The 26,201-nt window shown below is 44.7% G+C and overlaps 1 protein-coding gene across 2 annotated transcripts in view; it reads right to left on the bottom strand.

Moving 5' to 3' along the window:
* The window catches only part of LOC134349720 (alpha-1,3-mannosyl-glycoprotein 4-beta-N-acetylglucosaminyltransferase A-like), a 288,721-nt gene that overhangs the window by 59,077 nt on the left and 203,443 nt on the right, over positions 1-26,201 (bottom strand). For both annotated transcript variants that reach the window (XM_063054473.1, XM_063054474.1), the window contains 2 exons: positions 18,990-19,104; positions 7,950-8,080 (listed from right to left, as the gene is read on the bottom strand). In XM_063054473.1, the coding sequence (XP_062910543.1) occupies positions 7,950-8,080; positions 18,990-19,104 (246 nt within the window). The remainder of the gene's footprint in view (positions 1-7,949; positions 8,081-18,989; positions 19,105-26,201) is intronic.

The raw sequence follows: 26,201 nt of genomic DNA, 5'->3' as shown, positions 1-26,201 counted from the left end.
GTGGCCTCTGGTTCTGGACTCACCCATCAGCTGGAACATGCTTCCTGCCTCCAGCGTGTCCAATCCCTTAATAATCTTATATGTTTCAATCAGGTCCCCTCTCATCCTTCTAAATTCCAGAGTATACAAGCCCAGTCGCTCCAATCTTTCAACATTGAGAACAGTGAGAAAAGGGCATGCCCTGGATGCTGGAAATCTTTAATTATGGACCCTGCCTTTCTGAGACACCGCTCCCTAAAGATGTCCTGGGTACTTTGTAGGCTTGTGCCCAAGATGGAATTGACTAGATTTACAGCTGCAGCTTCTTTTGGTCCTGTGCAGTAGCCCCTCCATACCAGGTAGTGATGCAGCTTGTCAGAATGCTCTCCACAGTACAACTATGGAAGTTTTTGAGTGTATTTGTTGACATGCCAAATCGCTTCAAACTCCTAATGAAGTATGGCTACGGCTTTCTGCACTGGGTCCTCCCACTTCAGCCTCAGTTTGTCTGCAGGGAGAAGGAGCAGAGCCTGGTGATCTGATCTACTGAAGTGTAGATGGGGTGGCTCAGTAGGTGGTCTTCATGGACTGTGGGCTAATAAGACTTCATCCTGAGTCTTAAACAAAGCTGGTGAAATGATGCACTAGTTGCAATTTTCTGAAATTTCCCAGTGAGAACCAGCCAGAGTCAAAAAGTATGAAGTGTAAGGCATAGCAGCCATGAATACAAATGGGAACTAGTTTTCGGTCTCGGATAAGGATGGTAGCATGAGTGAACACCACTCAATACAGCAATCCCTCAATACAGTGGTAGGCAGCTGTTTTGAGTGCATAGATTTCTAGCAGGTGTGTCTGAATGTTTAGAGATGTTCTTGTCGCTTTAGATGTGCTCCCATTATAAGAATAATATTCTACAGAACCCAAGTGTGGAAGTAAGTGAAGTAATTGTAACCATTGAAAATGTATTTCATCACCAGCTGTAACTGTTGTGCTTAGTGAATATAAACCTTGACATTTTGAGTTTGGAGGGATCCTTCCTCAAGATTCTTCCATCAGATCCCATCTAGATATCTGTTTGTAATGCTGAATTAAGACCAGTTACATCTACATTCCTGGTCTTTGTGTGGCCCATTCAAAGTCACAATAATTAGCCAAAGCCAATGTAGCTTCAAAAGTCTTTTAGTTTATTGGGGTATTTTGAAGTAATATGTGCTGTTGATAAAGTGAACCTGGTGGAATACTGCATTTTCCAGAACTACTTTCTACTACTTTCCTGAAGGTATTGATAAGGTGACAACCACAAGATATAGGAGGCAGAGTTAGGGCATTTGGCCCATCAAGCCTATTCCACAATTGAATGTTATTGAATGTAGTGTTACAGTTACAGAGAAAGTGCAGTGGAAGTTGACAGATAAGGTGTAAGGGTCATGATGAGGTACACAGAGGTCAAAAGTTCATCATTAACATACAAGAGTCTTATAACAATGGGAGAAGGTGTCCTGGAGCCTGGCGGTGCATGTTTTCAAGTTGATAATTGCTTCAAGCATTCATTGTGTGGATATAGTACTTCCTCATGACCACCATTAACTACCTTCAGATGAGAAGGCGGCAGACTGGAGTTTAAAAATTACCTTCCTGCAAATTCCTTTTAATTAAAATAATCAATGTCCAGATACCATGGTCTTAGACCGTTTTGCATTTATATTTCACTGGGGGCAATACTGGACTGTACAGAGAGGTTTTAAAGTCATAATTGTACTCCATAGATACAGGATCTTCAATCCAATGAGTTCATATTAACCATGAAGCACAAATCTCCACTAATCCCAAAGTGTTGTTGTGGTGGAGTGCCGTTGAGCCATTGTCGACTCATGGATAGTGTAGTTGTCCGTAGAGTTTTCATGACAAGATACAGAAGGAGATTTCTTCCGCACAGATACTGCTGCCGCCCAGGTTGGGACCTGGCCGGATTCGAACTCAGGACCTCCGCCTTGAAGTCCAATGCTGATGCCACTACACTACCAGCCAGCCCAATACCACTGCATTCTCCCCATATTACCATCAGCTCCCTCCAGGTTCAACCACTTACCTACAGCAGGGGGAGTTTATAGTGGTCAATTAATCTACCAACCTGCACATCTTTGGGGCATGGAGGAAACCAGAGGACCCAGGGGAAATCTACATGATATCAATGGGAATGCATAATGCTTAAAGAGGGGTAACTTTGAAGGTATGAGACATGAATTAGCTAAGATAGACTGGCAAATGACACTTCAAGGATTGACGGTGGATATGCAATGGCAGGCATTTAAAGGTTGCATGGATGAACTACAACAATTGTTCATCCCAGTTTGGCAAAAGAATAAATCAAGGAAGGTAGTGCACCCGTGGCTGACAAGAGAAATTAGGGATAGTATCAATTCCAAAGAAGTAGCATACAAATTAGCCAGAGAAAGTGGCTCACCTGAGGACTGGGAGAAATTCAGAGTTCAGCAGAGGAGGACAAAGGGCTTAATTAGGAAGGGGAAAAAAGATTATGAGAGAAAACTGGCAGAGAACATAAAAACGGACTGTAAAAGCTTTTATAGATATGTAAAAAGGAAAAGACTGATAAAGACAAATGTAGGTCCCCTGCAAACAGAAACAGGTGAATTGATTATGGGGAGCAAGGACATGGCAGACCAATTGAATAATTACTTTGGTTCTGTCTTCACTAAGGAGGACATAAATAATCTTCCAGAAATAGTAAGGGACAGAGGGTCCAGTGAGATGGAGGAACTGAGCGAAATACATGTTAGTAGGGAAGTGGTGTTAGGTAAATTGAAGGGATTGAAGGCAGATAAATCCCCAGGGCCAGATGGTCTGCATCCCAGAGTGCTTAAGGAAGTGGCCCAAGAAATAGTGGATGCATTAGTGATAATTTTTCAAAACTCGTTAGATTCTGGACTAGTTCCTGAGGATTGGAGGGTGGCTAATGTAACCCCACTTTTTAAAAAAGGAGGGAGAGAGAAACCGGGGAATTATAGGCCGGTTAGCCTAACGTCGGTGGTGGGGAAACTGCTGGAGTCAGTTATCAAGGATGTGATAACAGCACATTTGGAAAGCGGTGAAATGATCGGACAAAGTCAGCATGGATTTGTGAAAGGAAAATCATGTCTGACGAATCTCATAGAATTTTTTGAGGATGTAACTAGTAGAGTGGATAGGGGAGAACCAGTGGATGTGGTATATTTGGATTTTCAAAAGGCTTTTGACAGGGTCCCACATAGGAGATTAGTGTGCAAACTTAAAGCACACGGTATTGGGGGTAAGGTATTGGTGTGGGTGGAGAATTGGTTAGCAGACAGGAAGCAAAGAGTGGGAATAAACGGGACCTTTTCAGAATGGCAGGCGGTGACTAGTGGGGTACCGCAAGGCTCAGTGCTGGGACCCCAGTTGTTTACAATATATATTAATGACTTGGATGAGGGAATTAAATGCAGCATCTCCAAGTTTGCGGATGACACGAAGCTGGGTGGCAGTGTTAGCAGTGAGGAGGATGCTAAGAGGATGCAGGGTGACTTGGATAGGTTGGGTGAGTGGGCAAACTCATGGCAGATGCAATTTAATGTGGATAAATGTGAAGTTATCCACTTTGGTGGCAAAAATAGGAAAACAGATTATTATCTGAATGGTGGCCGATTAGGAAAAGGGGAGGTGCAACGAGACCTGGGTGTCATTATACACCAGTCATTGAAAGTGGGCATGCAGGTACAGCAGGCGGTGAAAAAGGCGAACGGTATGCTGGCATTTATAGCGAGAGGATTCGAGTACAGGAGCAGGGAGGTACTACTGCAGTTGTACAAGGCCTTGGTGAGACCACACCTGGAGTATTGTGTGCAGTTTTGGTCCCCTAATCTGAGGAAAGACATCTTTGCCATAGAGGGAGTACAAAGAAGGTTCACCAGATTGATTCCTGGGATGGCAGGTCTTTCATATGAAGAAAGACTGGATGAACTGGGCTTGTACTCGTTGGAATTTAGAAGATTGAGGGGGGATCTGATTGAAACGTATAAGATCCTAAAGGGATTGGACAGGCTAGATGCAGGAAGATTGTTCCCGATGTTGGGGAGGTCTAGAACGAGGGGTCACAGTTTGAGGATAGAGGGGAAGCCTTTTAGGACCGAGGTTAGGAAAAACTTCTTCACACAGAGAGTGGTGAATCTGTGGAATTCTCTGCCACAGCAAACTGTTGAGGCCAGTTCATTAGCTATGTTTAAAAGGAAGTTAGATATGGCCCTTGTGGCTACAGGGGTCAGGGGGTATGGAGGGAAGGCTGGGTTCTGAGTTGGATGATCAGCCATGATCATAATAAATGGCGGTGCAGGCTCGAAGGGCCGAATGGCCTACTCCTGCACCTATTTTCTATGTTTCTATGTTTCTATAATCTCCACAAAGAGAACAACAGAGGTCAGAATCGAACTGGCATCACCAGAGTGGTGATGTAGTAGCCCCATTAGTTGTTACCGTGCGCTGCTCAATGACATCTTATACAGCTTTGAAAACAAGTTTGACCTTCTGAGGGAGCTTAGGTCTTGGTCACCCGATACAATGCAGCAGTGACATAAATAAATGTGTCCCACAGTGATAAAAGACACATCATAGGGAGCCTTAACTCCTACTCAGACTCTGCCAGTTCATTCATCACTCACCTGCTAGCTAGTTCTACATTAGCTCTGAAAAGCTTCAACCTTTTATCCAATTCATTCATCCCCTCCCTACCTCAGTAACAGGTCAAGGTCAGAGTCAAAGTACATTTATTATTAAAGTTGTATACTTTATTCAACTTTGAGATTCTCCTTCTTACAGACAGCTGCAAAACAAAGAAACCCAACAAAACTCATAAAAACAAAAGACAATCAAACACCCAAAGTGCAGAGAGAGCAAAAAAAGGGGAAAAAATATGCTAACAATAAAAGCAAGCAAATAGCATTCAGAATTAAGTGCACAAAAGTGAGATCATACTGTGATAGTTGCAGGTCACAGCCAGAGTTTGGTGCAGAAATGAGTTTACCTTGTGGAGTAACAAGTTGAAGTTCAGCGCGGAGACGAGTAAGCCTTGCGGAGCAGTGATTGGAACCAGCCTGTATCTTGCCTCTGGCCCCAGCCAGTTACAATGTTGTACTTCATTTCTGGTCTACTCTGTAACACCATTCAGCCCTACAATCTGGCTACAATATTGTACTTCAGTTCTGGCCTGGTTTGCATCCCTAATATTTTTGCCTCACTACCTGTGACCATGTTCTTAGCTGCCTGAAAGAGATCGGGATCCAGGGAAAAGAAAAGGTTATTTAAATGGGAAACGTGGAAATTTACTTCCCAATCCTAGTTTATAACCTTGCTTTTAGAACACCCAGGTCAGGGAAAAGCAGCAAGGGAATTCACTTTGTTATTATTAAGCAAGCATTTGGCCCCCCTCAATCGCGTGGACCAGTGCTCTGGGCTCCCACTGATTGACAGATGACACTAAAGTGTCAGATGCAATTTCAAGTTTTCTTTTAAATGCCCTCTGTAGGAGGAAAATATCACTTTCTGCTGACTTGCTATCAAAGAAACCTCAAAAACTGAACAAAAATGAACTCGGGTTAAAACATAGAACATTACAGCACAGTACAGGCCCTTTAGCCCATGGTGTTGTGACAACCTTTTAACCTATTCTCAGATCAATATAACCCTCTCCATGTACATAACCCTCCATTTTTTTTTAATTTTCCATGTGCCTATCCAAAAGTTTCCTAAATGTCCCTCATGTATCTGCCTCTATCACTACCCTTCGCACACGATCCATCCACCCACCACTCTCTGTGTAAAGATCTGACATTATCTCTCTGACATTGCCCCTATATTTTTCTGCAGTGACCTTGAAATTATGCCCCTCAGATTAGCCAGTTCTGCCCCGGGGGAAAAAAAATCTCTAGTCATCCACTCAATCTATACCTCTCATTATCTTGTATACCTCTATCAAGTCACCTCTCATCCTCCTTCACCTCAAAGAGAAAAGTCCTAACTCACTCAACCTATCCTTATACTCTGTAATCGAGGCAGCATCGTGGTACACCTTCTCTGCACCCTCTCTAAAGCTTCTATTTCTTTCCTATAATGATGAGATCAGAACTGAACACAATACTCTTAAGTTTGATATAACCAGGTTTTTTTTTATAGAGCTGCTGTTGTCGTGGGTGTCTGGTGGTGCCAGGGTTAAACTTCATTAAAGTCTCCGCTCTGGTCAAAGCTGTTAATTACGTTCCAAATCAAAGTTATATTATTGCTTTGACAGCAAATTTACAGCCTTACCTGCAGTAGCTCTTTTGATCTAAATATCCAGCTCCTATATAAAGTACAAGGGTGAAATGGATATTCAGACAGAAGTTCTGTCTAGAGTTAGAGTAAGATTGCATTGACCTGCAACCTTTGCTGAAGTCATGGTTCACAAGGCTTAGCAGTGAATGTACTGGGTTGACTTTTACCAGGGAAGGTCAGGAGAGCTGTGCAGCAGGGTAGCATAGTGGGTAGCGTAACACTATGGCAGTGTCAGCAACCCAGGTTCAATTCTCGGTGCTGTCTGTAAGGAGTCTGCACGCTCTCCCTGTGTCTGCGTGAGGGTCCTCTGGGGGTTCCAGTTTCCTCCTGTAGTCCACAGAGGTACAGGGCAGCAGGTTGATTGGTCACACCGGAGTAATTGGCTGGATTGGGCTTGTTGGACTGGAAGGCCCTGTTACTATGCTCCATCTCAAAACTAATTTTTAAAAAAACTAAATTAAAACCCGCTAGGGTAGAATCTGAGAATCCAGACAATGATCTGCTCTCAGGAAACATACCAATCATATCCACAGTGTTAAACAACTGTGACAGAAAAGGTGTTAACCAGGCTGAAAGTTCATTTAACAACCACACCACTTGTAGGATAAAGAGCACCGGCTCACTTATTCATTCATGGGATGTGAGTGCATGAGCCAGTAATATTAATTGCAAGTATCTAATTGCTTAGAACTAAGGAGCTTCACTGGGCCAACTTGTGTAGGAGTAAACCACATATTGCTGTGGCTCTGCAGTTACTTACAGGCTGGCTTGAGGAAGAACATTAGCAAAGCAAAGCTGTTTACCACAAGATGACAGTCTCTAGGTCACCGGTACTGAGACTGGCATTTTATTGCAGATTACGGCACAAAATTAAATTGCTCAGTGACTGCAGAGTGATTTTAACTCACCTCACTGTACTCGTTGGAGTTGAGAAGAGTAGAGGGGTGAATCTCACTGAACCCTATCGAATATTGAAAAGCTTCTACAGAGTGAACGCGGAGAGGATGTTTCCAATAGTGGGAGTCTATGACCAGAGGGCACAGTCTCAGCCCCTTTAGAACAGAGAATTCCTTTTGCCAGAGGTGGAATGGTGGAACATACTTGATAAACTGAATGGTCTAACTGGGCTCCTATGATATTATGTTCATCTGAGGAACAGTCAAGGCCTCCAAACTCCATGTAACCTATCTTCTGCACTGCTTTTGTATCCAATCAAGAATATATTACCAGCTCTCTGAGAGAATTCTTAAAAGTTAATTCATTAGGAACAATTTAAGTAGTTCTGTTCTTCCACAAAATGCTGGAGGAACTCAGCAGATCAAGCAGCATCCATGGAGGAAAATAAATAATCAGTGGTTTGGACCAAGACCCTCCATCAGGGGACGATATGGTCCTGATGAAAGGTCTCTGCCCAAAACATCAACTGTTTATTTCCCGCCACAGGTGCTCCCAGACCCGCTGAGTTCCTCCAGTATTTTGTGTGTGTTGCTCTGCATTTCCAGCACCTGCAGAATCTCTCGTGCTTCTGTAGTTCCAGTCCACTGCAGAGATTTTGCTGCTTGATAATATATAATGAAGAGATTCCCTCAGAGCAAAACAGACTTTGTAGTAAAATCAAGCTGCACACTTACAGCATCTCTTTCAGGATTGCAGACCTTCACCCACAAGATGTGGTCCAAAAGCCAGTCGATCGGTTTTTCCTTGTGGAACATCAGTATGAACTCCACAATAAGGTTCAAATCAGGAGCCTGAAACATTTTACCTGAAGTTACAAATAATAAAATATTAACAACTGCAATTATTGACAATCTATAATTATTGACATAGAGTACATTGTGCATAATGCCCATAGCTTAAAGTGCCTAAAACTAAATGGCTCCTTTGACAATATCAGAAGAGCAAAGTTTTTAAAGCTTTACATAAAAGACCAAAATACACGTTGCTTAAATGGCTAATTGATTTAGCGTTGGCTGATGTACTGAGATATAGTGAAAACCTCATCTGGCATACTGTTTCTACAGATCAATTCATCACAAGAGTGTATTGAAGTAGAACAAGGTGAAAGAAGAGGAGAATACAGAACAAAGTGCTACAGTTACAGAGAAAGTGCAGTGCAGGCAAACAATAAAGTGAAATGCCATAATGAGGTAAGTTAAGAGGTCAAGAGTTCATCTTCTCAGACGAGGGAACTTTTCAGCAGTTGATCTGCTCATTGCCATTATCTCCTTGTGAAGTTCCTGCAATTGGCAATGTTAAGAACTAAACAGAGGACACAAAAACATAAATGCAAGACTGCTATTACTGAAAATATTTAACTATTTCAGAAATTATTCACAGTAAGAGCATCAGATTCATGACCTCGGAGTCTTTCTGACTTCTGATCCCACGACCACCATTCTTTTCTACTCATAAAACAGGAGGAGCACATTCAGCCCATGAACTCCATGATAGCTCTTTGTAAAGTTATCCCATCAGATCTTTTTCCCTATAGCCTGGCAACTTATTCTCTCACATGCCCATCAAATTCTCTTTGATTCTCCTGTCATTTCCCTACACAAAGTGGCAATTTTAAATAGCTAATTAATCAACCAGCATATCTTTTAAATTAGGGCGGGGGGGGGCAAGGTATCAGAGCATTGCTGGTCAGAGAAGGAACAAGCAAGCCATACTTAAAAAGCATCCAGGTCACAATGGAACCAAGGACCTTACGGCTTAGAAACCAATGTTTGCTAATTGAACTATATCGGTGAATGAACAGAGAACAGGCAGACTTCTTGTACATTCAACACATTCAGCAGATCTATTTTCCATTTTTCACTGTCAACTGATGGAACAGCTTTGCACTACAATTAGAAACTAGCCAAACTGCCGCACATGAAAAGCAAATAAACGAGACATTTATACTTATTAAGTATTTAAATAAGACTGGCTAATTCAGGATAGTGGAGAGCAACTTGTGAAGGATGCTGCGAACTTAATCCAAATGTATAGTATCAACATGGTACTGAGTTTTCGCAAGATTAGGTAATGTATTACACGAGACTTTGCAAAGTTTAAAACCCTAGTTATTAAAGAGTATTAAGTTTCAGGGTTTTGTCGTAAAATGCTTTGCACTTTGCACTCCAGTATGGAGGATATAGTAGCTCCATTAGTCTTTCATTATTTTTATCACATCATCATGACTGCTTGCTAAAGGGAATTAAGTTTCATGGAGTACAAGTAATTGAGGTGTGTATGTTTTAATGGGTTGTAGCTGGAAATATTCTCACAGGATTGTTGCTATGACAGTTTTTATATTGTTTTATATTAATCTTACACAGGAGAGATATTAAAGCTCATTGACAATATCAAATTACAAACATAACTACCCAGAAGATTGCTCAAAGTTGCAGGAGGACAGTCAAGAAGCCAAGGGAGCAGATGTTTGGCTCTTGTAGTTTACTGTCGAAAACAAAGTAGCACATTTTGGAAAGAAAATGTACTGTGAGAGTGCAAATGGAAAAGATTACAAAAACCACTCAGTACCTCATTCAGAGTGGCATTGAATAGAAAAACGACATCAGGGTGAATTTGGGTAAGATGTCCTGAGAAAGGAATTTGTCACATCACATTCAAACATATTCTTATTTTGTTGCTTAAATTCGATCCAGCAGGACACGTGCACTTCAGTCTCGAAACGATCTTAATTGGTTTTAGTATTAGGATTACATGCTTCAACCTAACAAATGGATTTTAATACCCACTGCGACGAAGCAACCTCAAGCGCCTACTGTGGTGACAGGGGTCCATAGAATTTTTGTGGGGTCTTTAGTAGAAATCCAGCTCTAACCCAGTCTGCCAGTGGACCCTGGTGACTAGAGGGGATGTGGGTACTTATCAAGCAGGAACTTGGGATATTCCCACAGCATCTGGAGTAAGGTTTGGAATCCAGGACAGCAAACTCTAGGGAATATGGTGACTTGAGTGTGTGAACAGGGAAAGTACCAAAATAATAACCTAGTTGTTGAATCCTTATGGAGAGACCTGGTCTAATCCAAAAACCAAAATCTAGAAATAGAAGAGAAAATTCTGGGAATATTCAGCAATATTTAGACTGCAATGCCTAGGCTTCTACATTTAACTGTGCATGTTGCAGCCTGATCCCTTCAATGTCAGTGGGTGCTGTAAATTTCACAGTTATTCCCAATCTAAAGTCCCGTTAATTACATTAAGCACTCCGGCAATTGTAAAGCACTGCTGCTTTTGGCATTTTGCCATCTAACCTCTTATCCCTACTCTCATTAAATACAGAGAGTGAGCAGAAAGAAAGAACGCTGTCTCACAAACATAATATCAGATTGCTTTCTTGCAGTTGCATTTAGTGACTGGCTATTTTCTTTTTAAAACAATGTGGAAATTCACTCTGCGGCCTGTTTATTAGGCACCTCCTGTACCTAATAGAGTGGTCACCGAGTGTATGCCCATCCACTGCAAGGTTCAACATGCTGTGCATTCAGAGATGCTTTTCTGTACCTCACTGGATCAAAAAGTATGACTATGACTGTTATTACATTTGGTTATTTGAATTACTATTGCTTTCCTGTCAACTTGAACCAGTCTGGTCATTCTCCTCTGATCTCTCTTATTAATAAGGCATTTCCCCCCCACAGAACTCCTGCCCACTGGATGTTTTACACACAATTCTTAGTAAATTCTAGAGACCTGTGTGCCTGAAAATCCCAGATCGTCATTAGTTCCTGAGATGCTCAAACCACCCCATCTGGCACCAACAATCATTCTACAATCAAAGTCACTTAGATTACATTTCTTCCTCATTCTGCTGTTTGGTCTGAACAACAACAGAACCTCTTCACCATGTCTGCGTGCTTTTATTTATCAAGTTGCTGCCACATGAATGGCTGATCAGATATTAGCTTTAACGAGCAGATCAGATACACCTAATAAATTGGCCACTGAGTGTAATTATGATATACAATGTTAATTCTATCCTGGAAAATTTGGGAAATCAGCCAAAAACATGTCTTTAACTTCAGAATCATGTAGATTGATGATGTGTACAGGAAAGCCCTCTCTTCATTACAATGATATTCTACAGCTTGTCTATGGAAAAAAAATGCCCTGCCAATTGCCCAGTTCTCCAAGATTCAGTTCTGCAAACATTTTTAAACATTAATAAGGGGGAGGGGTTTTGCCATTATCACTTAATAGAAGTGTGCAATTAAACAAATCTTCAGATATTCTGTTGTCCTACTCCCACATACGTACATTCTTCAAGAGAAAACTTTAAAGCATCTTATTTTAAAACTACACCCAGAGGGCAACAAGGGTTTTGTTAATGCCCTGCCTACTCAATCACAATCCACTTGTCTATTAAATTACACCGACAAGAACCATTCAAGTCTGATGCAAATCAAAAGGATACACATGCAGTGGCCACTTTATTAGGTACACCTGCTCGTTAATACAAATACTTAATCAGCCAATCATGTGGCAGCAACTCAATGCATAGAAAAATACAGGCATAGTCAAGAGGTTGAATTGAAACGGGATCTAAGTAACTTTGACCGGGGAACGATTGTTGGTGCCAGACAGGGTGGTTTGAGCATCTCAGAAACTGCTGATCTCCTGGGATTTTCACACACAACAGTCCCTTGAGTTTACAGAGAATGGTGTGAAAAACAAACAACATCCAGGGAGCGGCAGATCTGTTTGTGAAAATGCTTTCTTAATAGGAGAGGTCAGGGGAGAATGGCCAGACTGGTTCAAACTGACAGTAATCTAAATAACCATGCATTACCACAGTGATGTATGAAACAGTATGACTGAATACACAACATGTTGAACCTTGAGGTGGATGGGCTACAGCAGCAGAAGACCTCGCCAGGTTCCACTTTTGTACCTAATAAAGTGGCCACTGAGTGTATATTTGTGCTGAAGTAAAAATCTCCAAAACTCTTAATGATGATAAATGCAAATTTAAAAAAATGAAGATGTAGGTACTGGAAATCTGAAATAAAAATCAGAAAATGCTGTTAATACTCTGTAGGGAAGATCCGTCCTTTGACCTGAAATATTAAACTGAATTCTCTGCCTATAGATGATGCTCGAGTGTTTCCAGCATTTTTTGTTTCTGATTTTGATATTAAATGCCTAACAATGAAAAAAATCCTCATTGTTTCATTTCAGTGATGAATTTTTAAAATATCATCTTAATAAATAACTGGATTGCTCCAATCTACCAGAAGTTACACTGTTGAGATCAAGTTCAGTAATGATGAATTGATACTCTCAATATTTGGTGAGGTGTACTATTCGTGTAAAACGCACAAGATGCTGGAGAAACTCAGCAGGTCAGGCAGCATCTATGGAAATGAATAAGCAGTCGACATTTTGGGCCGAGACCCTTCTTCAGGACAGGACAGGAAATGAAGGGGGAAGAAGCCAAAATAACAAGGTGCAGGGGATACTGGGAGGTGATAGGTGAAACCGGGTGAGGGGGAAGGTACAACACACAAAAAAATCTGGTCAGGCAGCATCTATGGAAATGACGTTTCGAGCCAAGACCCTTGAATGTCAACTATTTATTCATTTCCACAGATGCTGCCCGACCTGTTGAGTTTCTCCAGCTTTGTGTCTGTGTTGCTCTGGATTTCCAGCAACTGCAGAAACTTTTGTGTTTATGAGGGGGATGGTACGTGAGCAGAGGAGGGGTGGATGAAGTGAGAAGCTGGGAGGTGGAAGGTGGAAAAGGAAAAGGGCTGAAGGAGGAGGAATCTGATCAAAGAGTGGACCTTGGAAGAAAAGGACAGAAGGAGGTGAAAGGCAGGTGGGGGAAGCCAGAATGGGGAATGGAAAAGGAGAGAAGGGGGCGGCGGTAGCAAACGCTGGAGAAATCAACGTTCATGCCATGTGGCTTCATCTATCACCTTCCAGCTATCCTTCTTCCCCATCCACCTTTTTATTCTGGCGTCTTCCCCCTTCCTTTTCAGTCCTGTCCCGAAGAAGGGTCTCAGCCTGAAACACCGACTGTTTATTCATTTCCATAGATGCTGCCTAACCTGCTGAGTTCCTCCAACATTTTGGCTGCATTGCCTTGGATTTCCAGCATCTGCAGACCTTCTCATGTTCAGAATATGAGGCAAAGCTCGCTCAGCCTGAGAGTGGCCTCATCATGGCAAGAGGAGGTCATGGGCCGACACGTCAGAATAGGAATTGGAAGTGAAATTAAGAAGGTTGGCCTCCAGGAAATCCTCCCTGTTGCGGACACAGCAAAGGTACTATCCATGCCAGATTTTCAAGAATAGGTGAGAGGATGAGGACTGCTTCAAAGCCACGATAAGAAAATCGTCTGTGGTTTGAAGACGATTTGGACAACTGGCCTTCAACCCAAAGCATTATTTCCTAGTTTATCCAGCTTTGAAGACTGGGCACAAAACAAACCAAGAAAACATTCAATTTAAGAACTTGTAAAAGTGAAATGTCAGAAGCAGTTAAGATATAAAGAGATTTAGTGGGTTCATATACATAATTCAGTTTAAGTTCCTATTAAAATAATGAAATTAATTGAAGACTCAAGCTGTGCAGAGGGCAAACATTCTGCTGTAAAACCCAAGTCAGATTTCACTAAAGTGCTGTTGGCAATTCTAAAAACCCCACCTTTGGAAGAATTGTCTTCTTCAAAATGAATGCACTGTTGGTTGGTGAAACTACACCTGGATTCCAAAATAGAAATTACAAGAAATTGCAAAAAGTTAGATTGTTGTTTCTAAAAATCAGAATGTTTAGGGGTGATCTGATCTGTGTTTTCAAAATATTAAGGGGAACTGATAATAGAAACCCATGGATTGAAAGGGGTGTGTAGGATTACATTCAGGGTCCACTTTATGAGGTACACCTTTCCATAAATGCAAAAATCTAATCAGCCAATCATGTGACAGCAATTCAATGCATAAAAGCATGCAGACGTGGCCAAGAGGTTCAGTAGTTGTCCAGACCAAACATCAGAATGGGGAAGAAATGTACAGTTGAAGTCAGAAGTTTACAGACACCTTAGCCAAATACATTTAAACTCAGTTTTTCACAATTTCTGACATTTAATCCTAGAAAACATTCCCTGTCTTAGGTCAGTTAGGATCACTACTTTATTTTTAGAATGTGAAAGGTCAGAATAATAGTAGAGAGAATGATTTATTTCAGCTTTTATTTCTTTCATCACTTTCCCAGTGAGTCAGACGTTTACATACACTTTGTTAGTATTTGGTAGCATTGCCTTTAAATTGCTTAACTTGGGTCAAACGTTTTGAGTAGCCTTCCACAAGCTTCTCACAGTAAGTTGCTGGAATTTTGTTCCATTCCTCCAGACAGAACTGGTGTAACTCAGTCAGATTTGTAGGCGTCCTTGCTTTCACATGCTTTTTCAGTTCTACCCACAAATTTTCTACCAGATTGAGGTCAGAAAATGATGTCAAGTCTGGTTCATCCTTGGGAGCAATTTCCAAACGCCTGAAGGTACCACGTTCATCTGTACAAACAATAGTACACAAGTATAAACACCATGGGACCACGTAGTCATCATACCACTCAGGAAGGAGACGCATTCTGTCTCCTAGAGATGAAAAAGTGCAAATCAATCCTAGAACAACAGCAAAGGACCTTGTGAAGATGCTGGAGGAAAGAGGTAGACAAGTATCTATATCCACAGTAAAACGAGTCCTATATCGACATAACCTGAAAGGCTGCTCAGCAAGGAAGAAGCCACTGCTCCAAAACTGCCATAAAAAAGCCAGACTACAGTTTGCAAGTGCACATGGGGACAAAGATTCTTTGGAGAAATGTCTTCTGGTCTGATGAAACAAAAATTGAACTGTATGGCCATAATGACCATCGCTATGTTTGGAGGAAAAAGGGTGAGGCTTGTAAACTGAAGAACACCATCTCAACTGTGAAGCATGGGGGTGGCAGCATCATGTTGTGGGGGTGCTTTGCTGCAGGAGGGACTGGTGCACTTCACAAAATAGATGGCATCATGAGGAAGGAACATTATGTGGATATATTGAAGCAACATCTCAAGACATCAGCCAGGAAGTTAAATCTCAAGTCGCAAATGGGTCTTCCAAATGGACAATGACCCCCAAGCATACCTCCAAAGTTGTGGCAAACTTGCTTAAGGACAACAAAGTCAAGGTATTGGAGTGGCCATCACAAAGCCCTGACCTCAATCCAATAGAAAATTTGGGGGCAGAACTGAAAAAGTGTGTGCGAGCAAGGAGGCCTACAAACCTGACTCAGTTACACCAGTTCTGTCTGGAGGAATGGAACAAAATTCCAGCAACTTACTGAGAGAAGCTTGTGGAAGGCTACCCAAAACGTTTGATCCAAGTTAAAGGCAATGCTACCAAATACTAACAAAGTGTATGTAAACTTCTGACCCACTGGGAAAGTGATGAAAAAAATAAAAGCTGAAATAAGTCATTCTCTCTACTATTATTCTGACATTTCACATTCTTAAAATATAGTGATCCTAACTGACCTAAGACAGGGAATGTTTTCTAGGATTAAATGTCAGGAATTGTGAAAAACTGAGTTTAAATGTATTTGGCTAAGGTCAAGACAAGTCAAGTCACCTTTTATTGTCATTTCAACCATAACTGCTGGTAGAGAACATAGTAAAAATGAGACAACATTTTCCAGGACCATGGTGCTACACGAAACAATACAAAAACTACACTAGACTACAGACCTATCCAGGACTGCATAAAGTACACAAAACAGTGCAGGCACAACAAATAATAATAAATAATAAACAAGACAGTAGGCACAATAGAGGGTATAGAAGGTTGGTGTCAAGCCAGGCTCTGGGTATTGAGGAGTATGATGGCTTGGGGGAAGAAACTGTTACATAGTCTGGTCGTGAGAGCCCGAATGCTTCGGTGCCTTTTTCCAGATTACAGGCGGGAGAAGAGTTTATATGAGGGGTGCATGGCGTCCTTCATAATGCTGTTTGCTTTGTAGATGCAGCGTGAGGTGTAAATGTCTGTGGCGGGAAGAGAGACCCCAATGAGCTTCTCAGCTGACCTCACTATCCGCTGCAGGGTCTTGCGATCCGAGATGGTACAATTTCTGAACTAGGCCATGATGCAGCTGCTCAGGATGCTCTCAATACAACCTCTGTAGAACGTGGTGAGGATGGGGGTTGGGAGATGGACTTTTCTCAGCCTTCGCAGAAAGTAGAGACGCTGCTGGGCTTTCTTTGCTATGGAGCTGGTGTTGAGGGGCCAGGTGAGATGCTCTGCCAGGTGAACACCACGAAATTTGGTGCTCTTAATGATCTCTGCGGAGGAGTCGTCGATGTTCAGCAGAGATTGGTCGCTCCGTGTCCTCCTGCAGGGGGTCCAGTGAGGGGGGGCAGCAGGGTCTTGATGTGCCTCATGACGAGCCTCTCGAAACACTTCATGATGATGGATGTGAGTGCGACAGGACGGTAGTCGTTGAGGCAGGACACTGAAGACCTCTTTGGCACGGGGACGATGGTGGCGTCCTTGAAGCACGTAGGAACGACGGCACTGCTCAGGGAGATGTTGAAGACGTCAGTGAGAATATCTGCTAGCTAGTCTGCACATCCTCGAAGCACTCTGCCAGGAATATTGTCTGGTCCAGCAGCCTTCTGTGGGTTGACCCTGCACAGGGATCTCCTCACATCGGCCACAGTAAGACACAGCACCTGGTTGTTTGGAGGAGGGGTGGTCTTCCTTGCCACCATGTCATTATCCGCCTCAAACCGAGCATAAAAGTTGTTCAGTACATCTGGGAGGGAGGCATCACCAGCACAGGTAGGTGATGTTGTCTTGTAGTTGGTGATGTCCTGAATGCCCTCCCACATGCGCCGCATGTCGCTGCTGTCCTGGAAGGTGTATGTAAACTTCTGCCTTCAACTGTAATCTAAGTGACTTTGATTGTGGAATGATTATTGATGGCAGACAGGGTGGTCCAAGTATCTCAAAAACTGCTGATCTCCGGAGATTTTGACACACAACACAGTTTACAGAGAATCATGCAAAAAACAAAAGAACATCCAGCGAGTGGCATTTCTGTGGGGGGAACAAATGCCTTGTTAATGACAGAGGTTAGAGAAGAATAATGAGGTTGGTTCAAGCTGACAGGAAGGTGACTATAACTAAAATAACCATGGATTACAACTGTGCTGTACAGAAGTACATCTCTAGATTCGTAACACATTGAAACAGCAAAGATCACAAATGTACATTCAGTGGCTGTTTTATTTGCTACAGGAGGTACCTAATAAAGAGACCATCAAGTGTAGTTGGCACACTTTAAAAATCAGAACCAGACCTTTTGTTAGGAAAGCCGTCCATATGTGGTCACCTAGAACTCTCTTCCACAAAAAAAAAGATTGTCGCTACATCAAGAGTGCACCTTAAATATCTTTCTTTACTGTTTATTTTTAGCCAAGGTGTTATTAGGTATGGTGGAAAGGATGGTGTATGAAATTAGGTCACAGGTCATGTAGACTTAACCAGCTAAATAGCCCAATTCTGTCTCAGTGTTCTGAATACACAGCCCAGTCACCTGGCACTGGTACATTCATTAAAATGTATAAATGCATAGTGTGTGTACAGCAGTTTGCTTAAGATAAAGAATGAGAAAAATATAATTTACATTAAGAACTGTACATTTACATAACCATAGCTGCCTGCCTGTGGAAAACATTTGAAACGTCCTTGCTCAGGGACTGAGGATGCCAACAAGCTAGAATCGAAGCATAACAGTGAGGAATGGAGAATGATGAGTTTTAAGGAAATAAAATCACAAGAACAATAAAACGGAGCAAATTGACAGTGGGGTGGTGCCGGGTGGGGATGCAGATGAAGAGGAAGTGAAGAAGAATCAAAAACAATGAGACAGAGGAGGGAGAGGACTTTAAAGTGGAATGAGTTTGTGTGGCTGGGATTATATGACCATAAGACAGAGGAGCAGAATTCGGTCATTCAGCCCACTGAATCTGCTTTGCTATTCTATCACGGCTGATCCATTATCCCTCTCTACCCTATTTTCCTGTCTTCGCCCAGTACCCTTTGCCACCTTTATTAATCAAGAACCTATCAACCGCCACTTTAAATAAAGCCTAACACCTGGCCTCCACAGCTGCCTGTAGCAATGAATTTCACAGTGTCACCACTCTCTGGCTAAAGAAATTCATCCTCATCTCTGTTCTAAAGGGATGTCTTTCTCGTCCGAGGCTGTGCTGTCTGGTTCTAAACTCCCCCACTACAGGATACGGAGAAGTTGCTCAAACGGAACCTCCAGGGAATGATTCGAAAATAAGGACAAGTCTTTCAAGGTGAGCAAGAAGTAGAGGAATGAATGTCATGGAAATAAAGAGTTGGTATTAAATGGCAGGTTGTTCATGCCTCAAAGGCAGTTTTATGGAGGTGGTAATTATGCAGTCTAAAACAGCAATCTACAAAATGATACTTTGCTTCAATTAAAATAACTATAAATGCTAGCAAATGATTAAGGCACAGTGGTTTTATTATCCATCACTAGTCCAACCAGTTTCTGTGCTATTTCCGTTTGACTTTGATGTTAAAATGCACAGGCATTACCAGGTGTGCTTCCTCACCGGCTTTTTGCATCAAAGAGTTTTCCCTTACCTATAAACCCCAACTGTGAGAACTCTAGAATCATCCAGTCTTCTGAAGAAAGCTGAAGTGCAAAGTTTTTCATGGTGCTGAAGTAATGATCTTTGGCAACTATGTCGTCTTCAAGCTGTGGGGGAAGCACAACATAGAATTAGCTCATTTTTCCCTCAGGATCAGCACGTCATGCCTTAAAAACACAAGTTGGTGGGGCATGAGTAAACAAGGCCAAAGTCATACAAAACTGCATAGCAATCTTTGGTGGTTCATTGCTACCTCTGAAAACAACTGCAGAGGAAATCATTATATTTTGATACGACAAGAGGCAGAGATGATAATGGGAGTATGAGCAACTCAGAAAAGATAAAACTTGCTGCAAGAGGTGGGGGAGAAGCAGTTTGACTGGGGAGGGTCAAGCTTTATTCTGGGGCTTTTAAGAAAATCAGCTGCCAAATACATGATGAATACAAGATGACAATGGATAACAGCTCAACCCAGGAACAAAACTGAGAGACATTTATTCCATTGTGCAAAACAAACACAGGGAACATATTGAGCCCATATATTCCACAGCAATTTTATGGTCTGCCATCAGCACGATCCTCTCTCAGATATTCCACTAGCTTTTTGTTATGTGTATCCCATCCATTCTCTTTGTTCATGAATTCCACCCCTTTCTCCTCCACAATTTACCCCGATACTCCCCTTCTCTGTCCCTCTATTGCTAGTCTCCTCTCTCTATCTATCCTGCCCCTCTATCCCTCCCTCCATCAATCGTTACACTCTCCCTCTCTCCATCTCTATTCTTGTGCCCAACAGGATTTAATTTCCCTGTGACTAATTTGGTGGCTGTTAGTCCTGTTGTTCTTCACACTGTCAAGACTTCTGTGTCATTTCTATTAAACTGCAAATTTAAATACCTCAGCTCCAGCCTGTTTATTTTTTTTATGAGAATGTTCTCACAGATATTGTAAATTTATTATTGCACCCTCTCTAATGTCTCCATATCCTTTATAGTAACCATGCAGACTACCGTCTGTATTTGATAAGAATTTTGTGTAATGTTTTTACCTTATGATTTAATTTTGTTCTTCGAGAAATAAAGCCTGATGCTTGCCTTAACCTTTTTATGACTCTTGAGGGAGAATGCTACAATTAATCATTTGCAGAATATGTCAGTGTTACTGTACAATTAAACTAATTAATATAGCTGGGACTAGAAAGAGTGCTTTGAATAAATTAATGTTATACAGTTGCTGAAACTATTCTTATACAGTTTTGAAAAGGACTGAACCAGTGGCCAATGGGATATTGGGATGCATAATGAGTGTAATCTGCTATCTTGTTAGAAATAAGATACATTGTTCAGTCAATGCTAGCAAATCTCTCTAGGTCTCACTTGTGACACGTTAGCATGGTGTAGTTGGTACACCTTGGTACATTAGTGATGGGCAATTGTTAATAGGTACAGTCGATGTTTCGGGCCAAGACCCTTCGTCAGGACTAGACGAAGGGTCTCGGCCTGAAACGTGGACTGTACCTCTTCCTAGAGATGCTGCCTGGCCTGCTGTGTTCACCAGCAACTTTTATGTGTGTTGATTGTTAATGGTGATGGATTTGTACTGGTATTAGTATTGGTTTATTCAGTGTCATCACATGTATCAAGATAGCTGTCTTGCATACTGTTCATACAGATCAAATCAGTGCTCAGTGCATTGAGCTAGAATAAGGTAAACCAGTAAAAATGAAGAATAAAGCTACTGGAAAAAGTTCAATATTATACCGATGAAAGAGGGGAGAAGAGAGAATACCTTCTACTAAGTAGGATTTGTGGTGACGAGGCTACTGCATCTCATCTGAACTGTTTAATTCAGGCCAGTGTGATTCAAATGCAGTGCTGACTGAAACCTTATGAATGGGTCAAAACTCTGGGGTACCAGGGGATGACTCACAACAGAACACTAAATCTTGCTCTAATCTAAAAAAGCTGCCCAGACAATGATGTCAAGGAATGTGAAAATAGTAATAGTACTGAATGCCAATGCAAAATGGTTACGCTTTTTTCTGTTGGAGATGGTTATTGACTCACCATGCCACATGTTACTCATCACAGATCATTCCAGCTCTGGATGCAAATACAAATTAACTCATTATCTGAGGAGCTGCAAATGGATCTGAACAGTTTCTAAATGATCTTGGGCATCTACTGTACACTTGTGACCTCATGGCCACTGATGAAGCAGCCGAATATGATCAGCCTTTCACGCTGCCATGAAAAACTCTCTACAACACACACTGGGACTGGAGTCGTTCACCTCCAGTGAGCACGTGCACTCTCTCTTGTGTGACATATGGCTTCAGCGAGTAGAAAATATCTCCCCAATCTCAATTTTACAGGGGCTCCTTCATACTGATTTCAAACAAACGTTGTTCTTTTCTTTTTTTTTCCAGTCACGAAGTCATGGAACTAAACACTATGGAAGCAGGCCCTTCAACCCAACTTGCCCATGCTGACCAACACTGTCCTCTCTAAGCTGTGCGGATGTGCGGCCGCGCAGTAACAGAAATACTGCCCTGCGCATAGCCGCTGCTGCTGCAGAACTGGAATTGTCTTGTATAGAGTGTTTTATTCAAGTTCTGTGCCGTTTTCAGGCCATGTAAAAATTTCCTGCTCAGAGCCAATGATTGGTCCATGAAGCTGTAAAAAAAATAGGGGTGTGGCGACCCACTTTCTGGCACCCACGAACCGGCTCACGAAACAGCGCGCGCAGGCAGAGGGCCGGCAGCAAAAAGGGCGCCAGGCCATCTTCACCAGCAGGGGGAAAATCCCGCGCGCAGAAAGGGTCTGGGAATATGCATTCCCCACAGTAGTCCCGTCCAGGGAGGGCGGGAACGGGAAGGCTTTAAAGCGGGCCGCGAAGTTTGAATAAATCTCTTTCATCGCAACTCTAACTCACCAACTCCGTGTGGTTATTCTAGCGCTGTGTGTAGCACATCGCTACAATTGGTGACCCCGACGGCCCAAACGATATTTGGAACAGAGATGACCGACGCTGCATCTGTTCACGCAGTTTCGTTAAAACTGCCAAGCTTCTGGACGCTGCGACGCCATTTATGGTTCGAACAAGCAGAAGCACAATTCCACATTCGGCAGATAACCTCGGAGTCCACTTGCTACTACTACGTGCTGAGCTCCCTCGACCAGGAGACTGCTGCACAAGTTGAGGAGTTTATACAGTCGCCCCCGGAGGACGGCAAATACACAGCATTCAAAGCCCTGCTCATAAGGACTTTCAGACTCTAACGGCGCGAATGAGCACGCCGCTTAATGCACCTGGATGGTTTGGGAGACAGGCCGCCGTTAGCATTAATGAACGAGATGCTGGCCCTGGCTGAAGGACACAAACCCTGCCTCATGTTTGAGCAGGCGTTCCTAGAGCAACTGCCCGAGGACATATGCCTGCTGCTGTCCGACGCAGATTTCAGCAACCCCCGGGAGGTGGCGGCCCGAGCAGATGTGCTGTGGAATGCCAGGAAAGAGAGAGGGGCATCCGTCGCACAGATCACCAAGCCGCGTGCCCAACGACAGACCAGACCGGGCCCGGCAGCAGAGCCTACAAAACCCGGCGACGGGAGTGAGGAGCCCAACGAACAATGGTGTTTCTACCACCAGCGGTGGGGCACGGAGGCCCGCCGCTGCAGACCGCCCTGCAAATTCCCGGGAAACGCCAAGGCCCAGCCGCTGCCGATCGCTACGGCGGCTGGCCATCAGGACAGCCTCCTGTACGTCTGGGACAAGCAGTCGGGACGCCGCTTTTTGGTCGACACCGGAGTGGAGATCAGCGTCTTACCTCCAACGAGTTACGACACCCGCAACAGAGAACCGGGACCCACCCTGAGGGCCACTAATGGCAGCACAATACGAACCTACGGCACCCGCACGGTGCGGCTACAGTTCAGCTCCAGCCGGTTCACGTGGGACTTCACACTGGCCGCCGTGGCCCAACCACTGCTGGTCGACTTGCAAGGGAAGCGATTAGTCCACGCCAAGACTTTTCAAACGTTCTTCCTGGGTGAAGCACAGTTGCCAGCCCCACACCTGGACTCCATCACGCTGTCCGACGATGAATTCACCAGGGTCCTGGCGGATTTCCCATCAGTACTGACACCGCAGTTCACGGCAGCCATGCCCAGACACGGAGTACAGCACCACATCCCGACCCAGGGACCACCCCTCCACGCCCCTGCTCGAAGGCTTCCCCCGGACAAGCTCCGACTAGCGAAGGAGGAGTTCAAGAAGATGGAGGAATTAGGGATCATACGACGGTCCGACAGCCCATGGGCCTCCCCACTTCACATGGTGCCCAAGGCAACGGGGGGCTGGAGACCATGCGGTGACTACCGCAGACTGAACGAGGCTACAACGCCAGACCGCTACCCTGTGTCGCACATTCAAGACTTCGCAGCAAACCTACACGGCGCAAGGATCTTTTCCAAGGTAGACCTCGTCCGGGGATACCATCAAATCCCTGTACATCCGGACGACATCCCCAAAACAGCACTTATCACCCCATTCGGACTTTTCGAATGCCTCCGAATGCCGTTTGGTCTAAAGAACGCCGCACAGACTTTCCAGCGGCTAATGGACGCGGTGGGACGCGACCTGGACTTTGCATTCATCTATTTGGACGACATCCTCATAGCCAGCAGTAGTCGGCAGGAGCATCTGCCCCACCTCCGCCAGCTCTACTCCCGCCTGAGTGAATTCGGCCTTACAATCAATCCAGCCAAATGCCAGTTCGGACTTGACACCATCGACTTCCTGGGCCACAGGATTACTAAAGACGGGGCAACCCCGCTGCCCGCCAAGGTAGACGCGGTCTGCCACTTCCCCCGACCCAACACAATCAAAGACTTGCAGGAATTCGTGGGTATGGTGAATTTCTACCACCGTTTCCTCCCCTCAGCAGCCCGAACCATGCGCCCCTTGTTCACTCTAATGTCGGGTAAGGGCAAGGACATTACCTGGAACGAAGAGGCCGCAACCGCTTTCGTTAAAACCAAAGAAGCCTTGGCAAACGCCGCGATGCTAGTGCACCCCAGAACGGACGTTCCTACTGCCCTCACGGTGGACGCATCCAACACAGCAGTCGGTGGAGTGCTGGAACAACTCATCGAGGGTCGCTGGCAACCCCTGGCGTTCTTCAGCAAACACCTACGACCACCCGAACTCAAATACAGTGCTTTCGACCGGGAGCTATTGGCACTATACCTGGCAATCCGGCATTTCAGGTACTTCTTAGAAGGTAGGCCCTTCACCGCGTTCACAGACCACAAACCGCTTACCTTTGCGTTCACTAAGGTGTCCGACCCCTGGTCGTCCCGCCAGCAGTGACATCTGTCCTACATCTCCGAGTACACGACGGACATCTGGCATGTCTCTGGAAAGAACAACGACATGGCGGACGCACTTTCCAGACCTACCATACAGGCCCTGTCCCAGGGGGTGGACTATGCAGCACTGGCAGAGGCACAGCAGGCAGACGCTGAGATCCCCAGTTACAGGACTGCAGTCTCCGGTTTGCAGCTCCAAGACCTCCCCGTAGGCCCAGGTGAGAGGACCCTACTATGTGACGTAGCTACTGGCCAACCCCGCCCCGTTGTCCCAGCAGCCTGGCGCCGGCGGGTGTTCGAATCCATTCACAACTTAGCGCACCCCTCCATCAGGACAACCGTCCGGCTGGTCTCCAACAGGTTCGTGTGGCATGGACTTCGTAAACAGGTCAGTGAATGGGCCAAAACGTGCATGCAGTGCCAAACGGCCAAGGTGCAGCGGCACACCAAGGCTCCACCGCAGCGGTTCGAACCCACCCGCCGGAGGTTCGACCACATCCATGTGGATATCGTGGGGCCCCTGCCAGTGTCACGAGGAGCGCGGTACCTCCTAACTATGATAGACCGGTTCACCAGATGGCCAGAGGCAGTCCCGCTCAGCGACACCACCTCCGAATCCTGCGCCCGAGCACTGATCGCAACCTGGGTAGCACGCTTTGGGGTACCGGCCCACATTACCTCCGATAGGGGCGCCCAGTTCACCTCCAGCCTGTGGTCGGCTATGGCCAGACTTTTAGGAACACAGCTACACCACACAACTGCCTACCACCCACAGTCGAACGGACTAGTGGAGCGTTACCACCGTCACCTGAAATCGGCTCTCATGGCCCGCCTGGAGGGGCCTAACTGGGTGGACGAGCTTCCCTGGGTCCTGCTCGGAATCCGCACGGCGCCCAAAGAGGATCTACACACCTCGTCGGCCGAGTTGGTGTACGGCGCGCTCCTGGTCGTCCCAGGAGTGTTCATACCAGCCCCAAGGGGGCAAGAGGAAGAACCCACAGCAGTCCTGGACAGACTACGGGAGAGGCTCGGTAACCTGGCCCCCATACACATTTCACAGCACGGACAGAGCCCGACCTGCGTACCCAAAGACCTGTAGAACTGTAAGTTTCTTTTTGTACGACGGGGCGGACACCGGGCACCGCTACAGCGGCCCTACGAGGGGCCGTTTAAGGTGATCAGCAACAACGGGTCCACGTTCGTGCTGGACATTGGGGGGAGAGAGGAGGTTTTCACGGTGGACCGACTCAAACCGGCCCATGCGGACTTGGCGCAACCGGTCCAGGCTCAGGCACCGCGGCACAGGGGCAGACCTCCCAAACAGAGGCCGATCCAGACTGTGGACATTGGGGGAGGTATCGCCGGTTCTGGGGGGGGGGGGTTATGTGGCGACCCACTTTCTGGCACCCGCGAACCGGCTCACGAAACAGCGCGCGCAGGCAGAGGGCCGGCAGCAAAAAGGGCGCCAGGCCATCTTCACCAGCAGGGGGAAAATCCCGCGTGCAGAAAGGGTCTGGGAATATGCATTCCCCACAGTAGTCCCGCCCAGGGAGGGCAGGAACGGGAAGGCTTTAAAGCGGGCCGCGAAGTTTGAATAAATCTCTTTCATCGCAACTCTAACTCACCGACTCCGTGTGGTTATTCTAGCGCTGTGTGTAGCACATCGCTACAGGGGAAACATTACTGACCAAGTTGCCGAACTATGCTAGTCCCATTAGTCTGCATTTTCCCCAGAGCCCTCTAACCCTTTTCTATCCATAAAACTGTCCTAATACCTCTTAAATATCATAATTGGACCAGTCCCTATTACTTCCTCTGATAATATACTAAACA

This window comes from Mobula hypostoma, chromosome 7, assembly GCF_963921235.1.
Source record: "Mobula hypostoma chromosome 7, sMobHyp1.1, whole genome shotgun sequence".
In the NCBI taxonomy this organism is placed as follows: domain Eukaryota; kingdom Metazoa; phylum Chordata; class Chondrichthyes; order Myliobatiformes; family Myliobatidae; genus Mobula; species Mobula hypostoma.
This window is presented reverse-complemented; position numbering and strand designations above follow the sequence as displayed.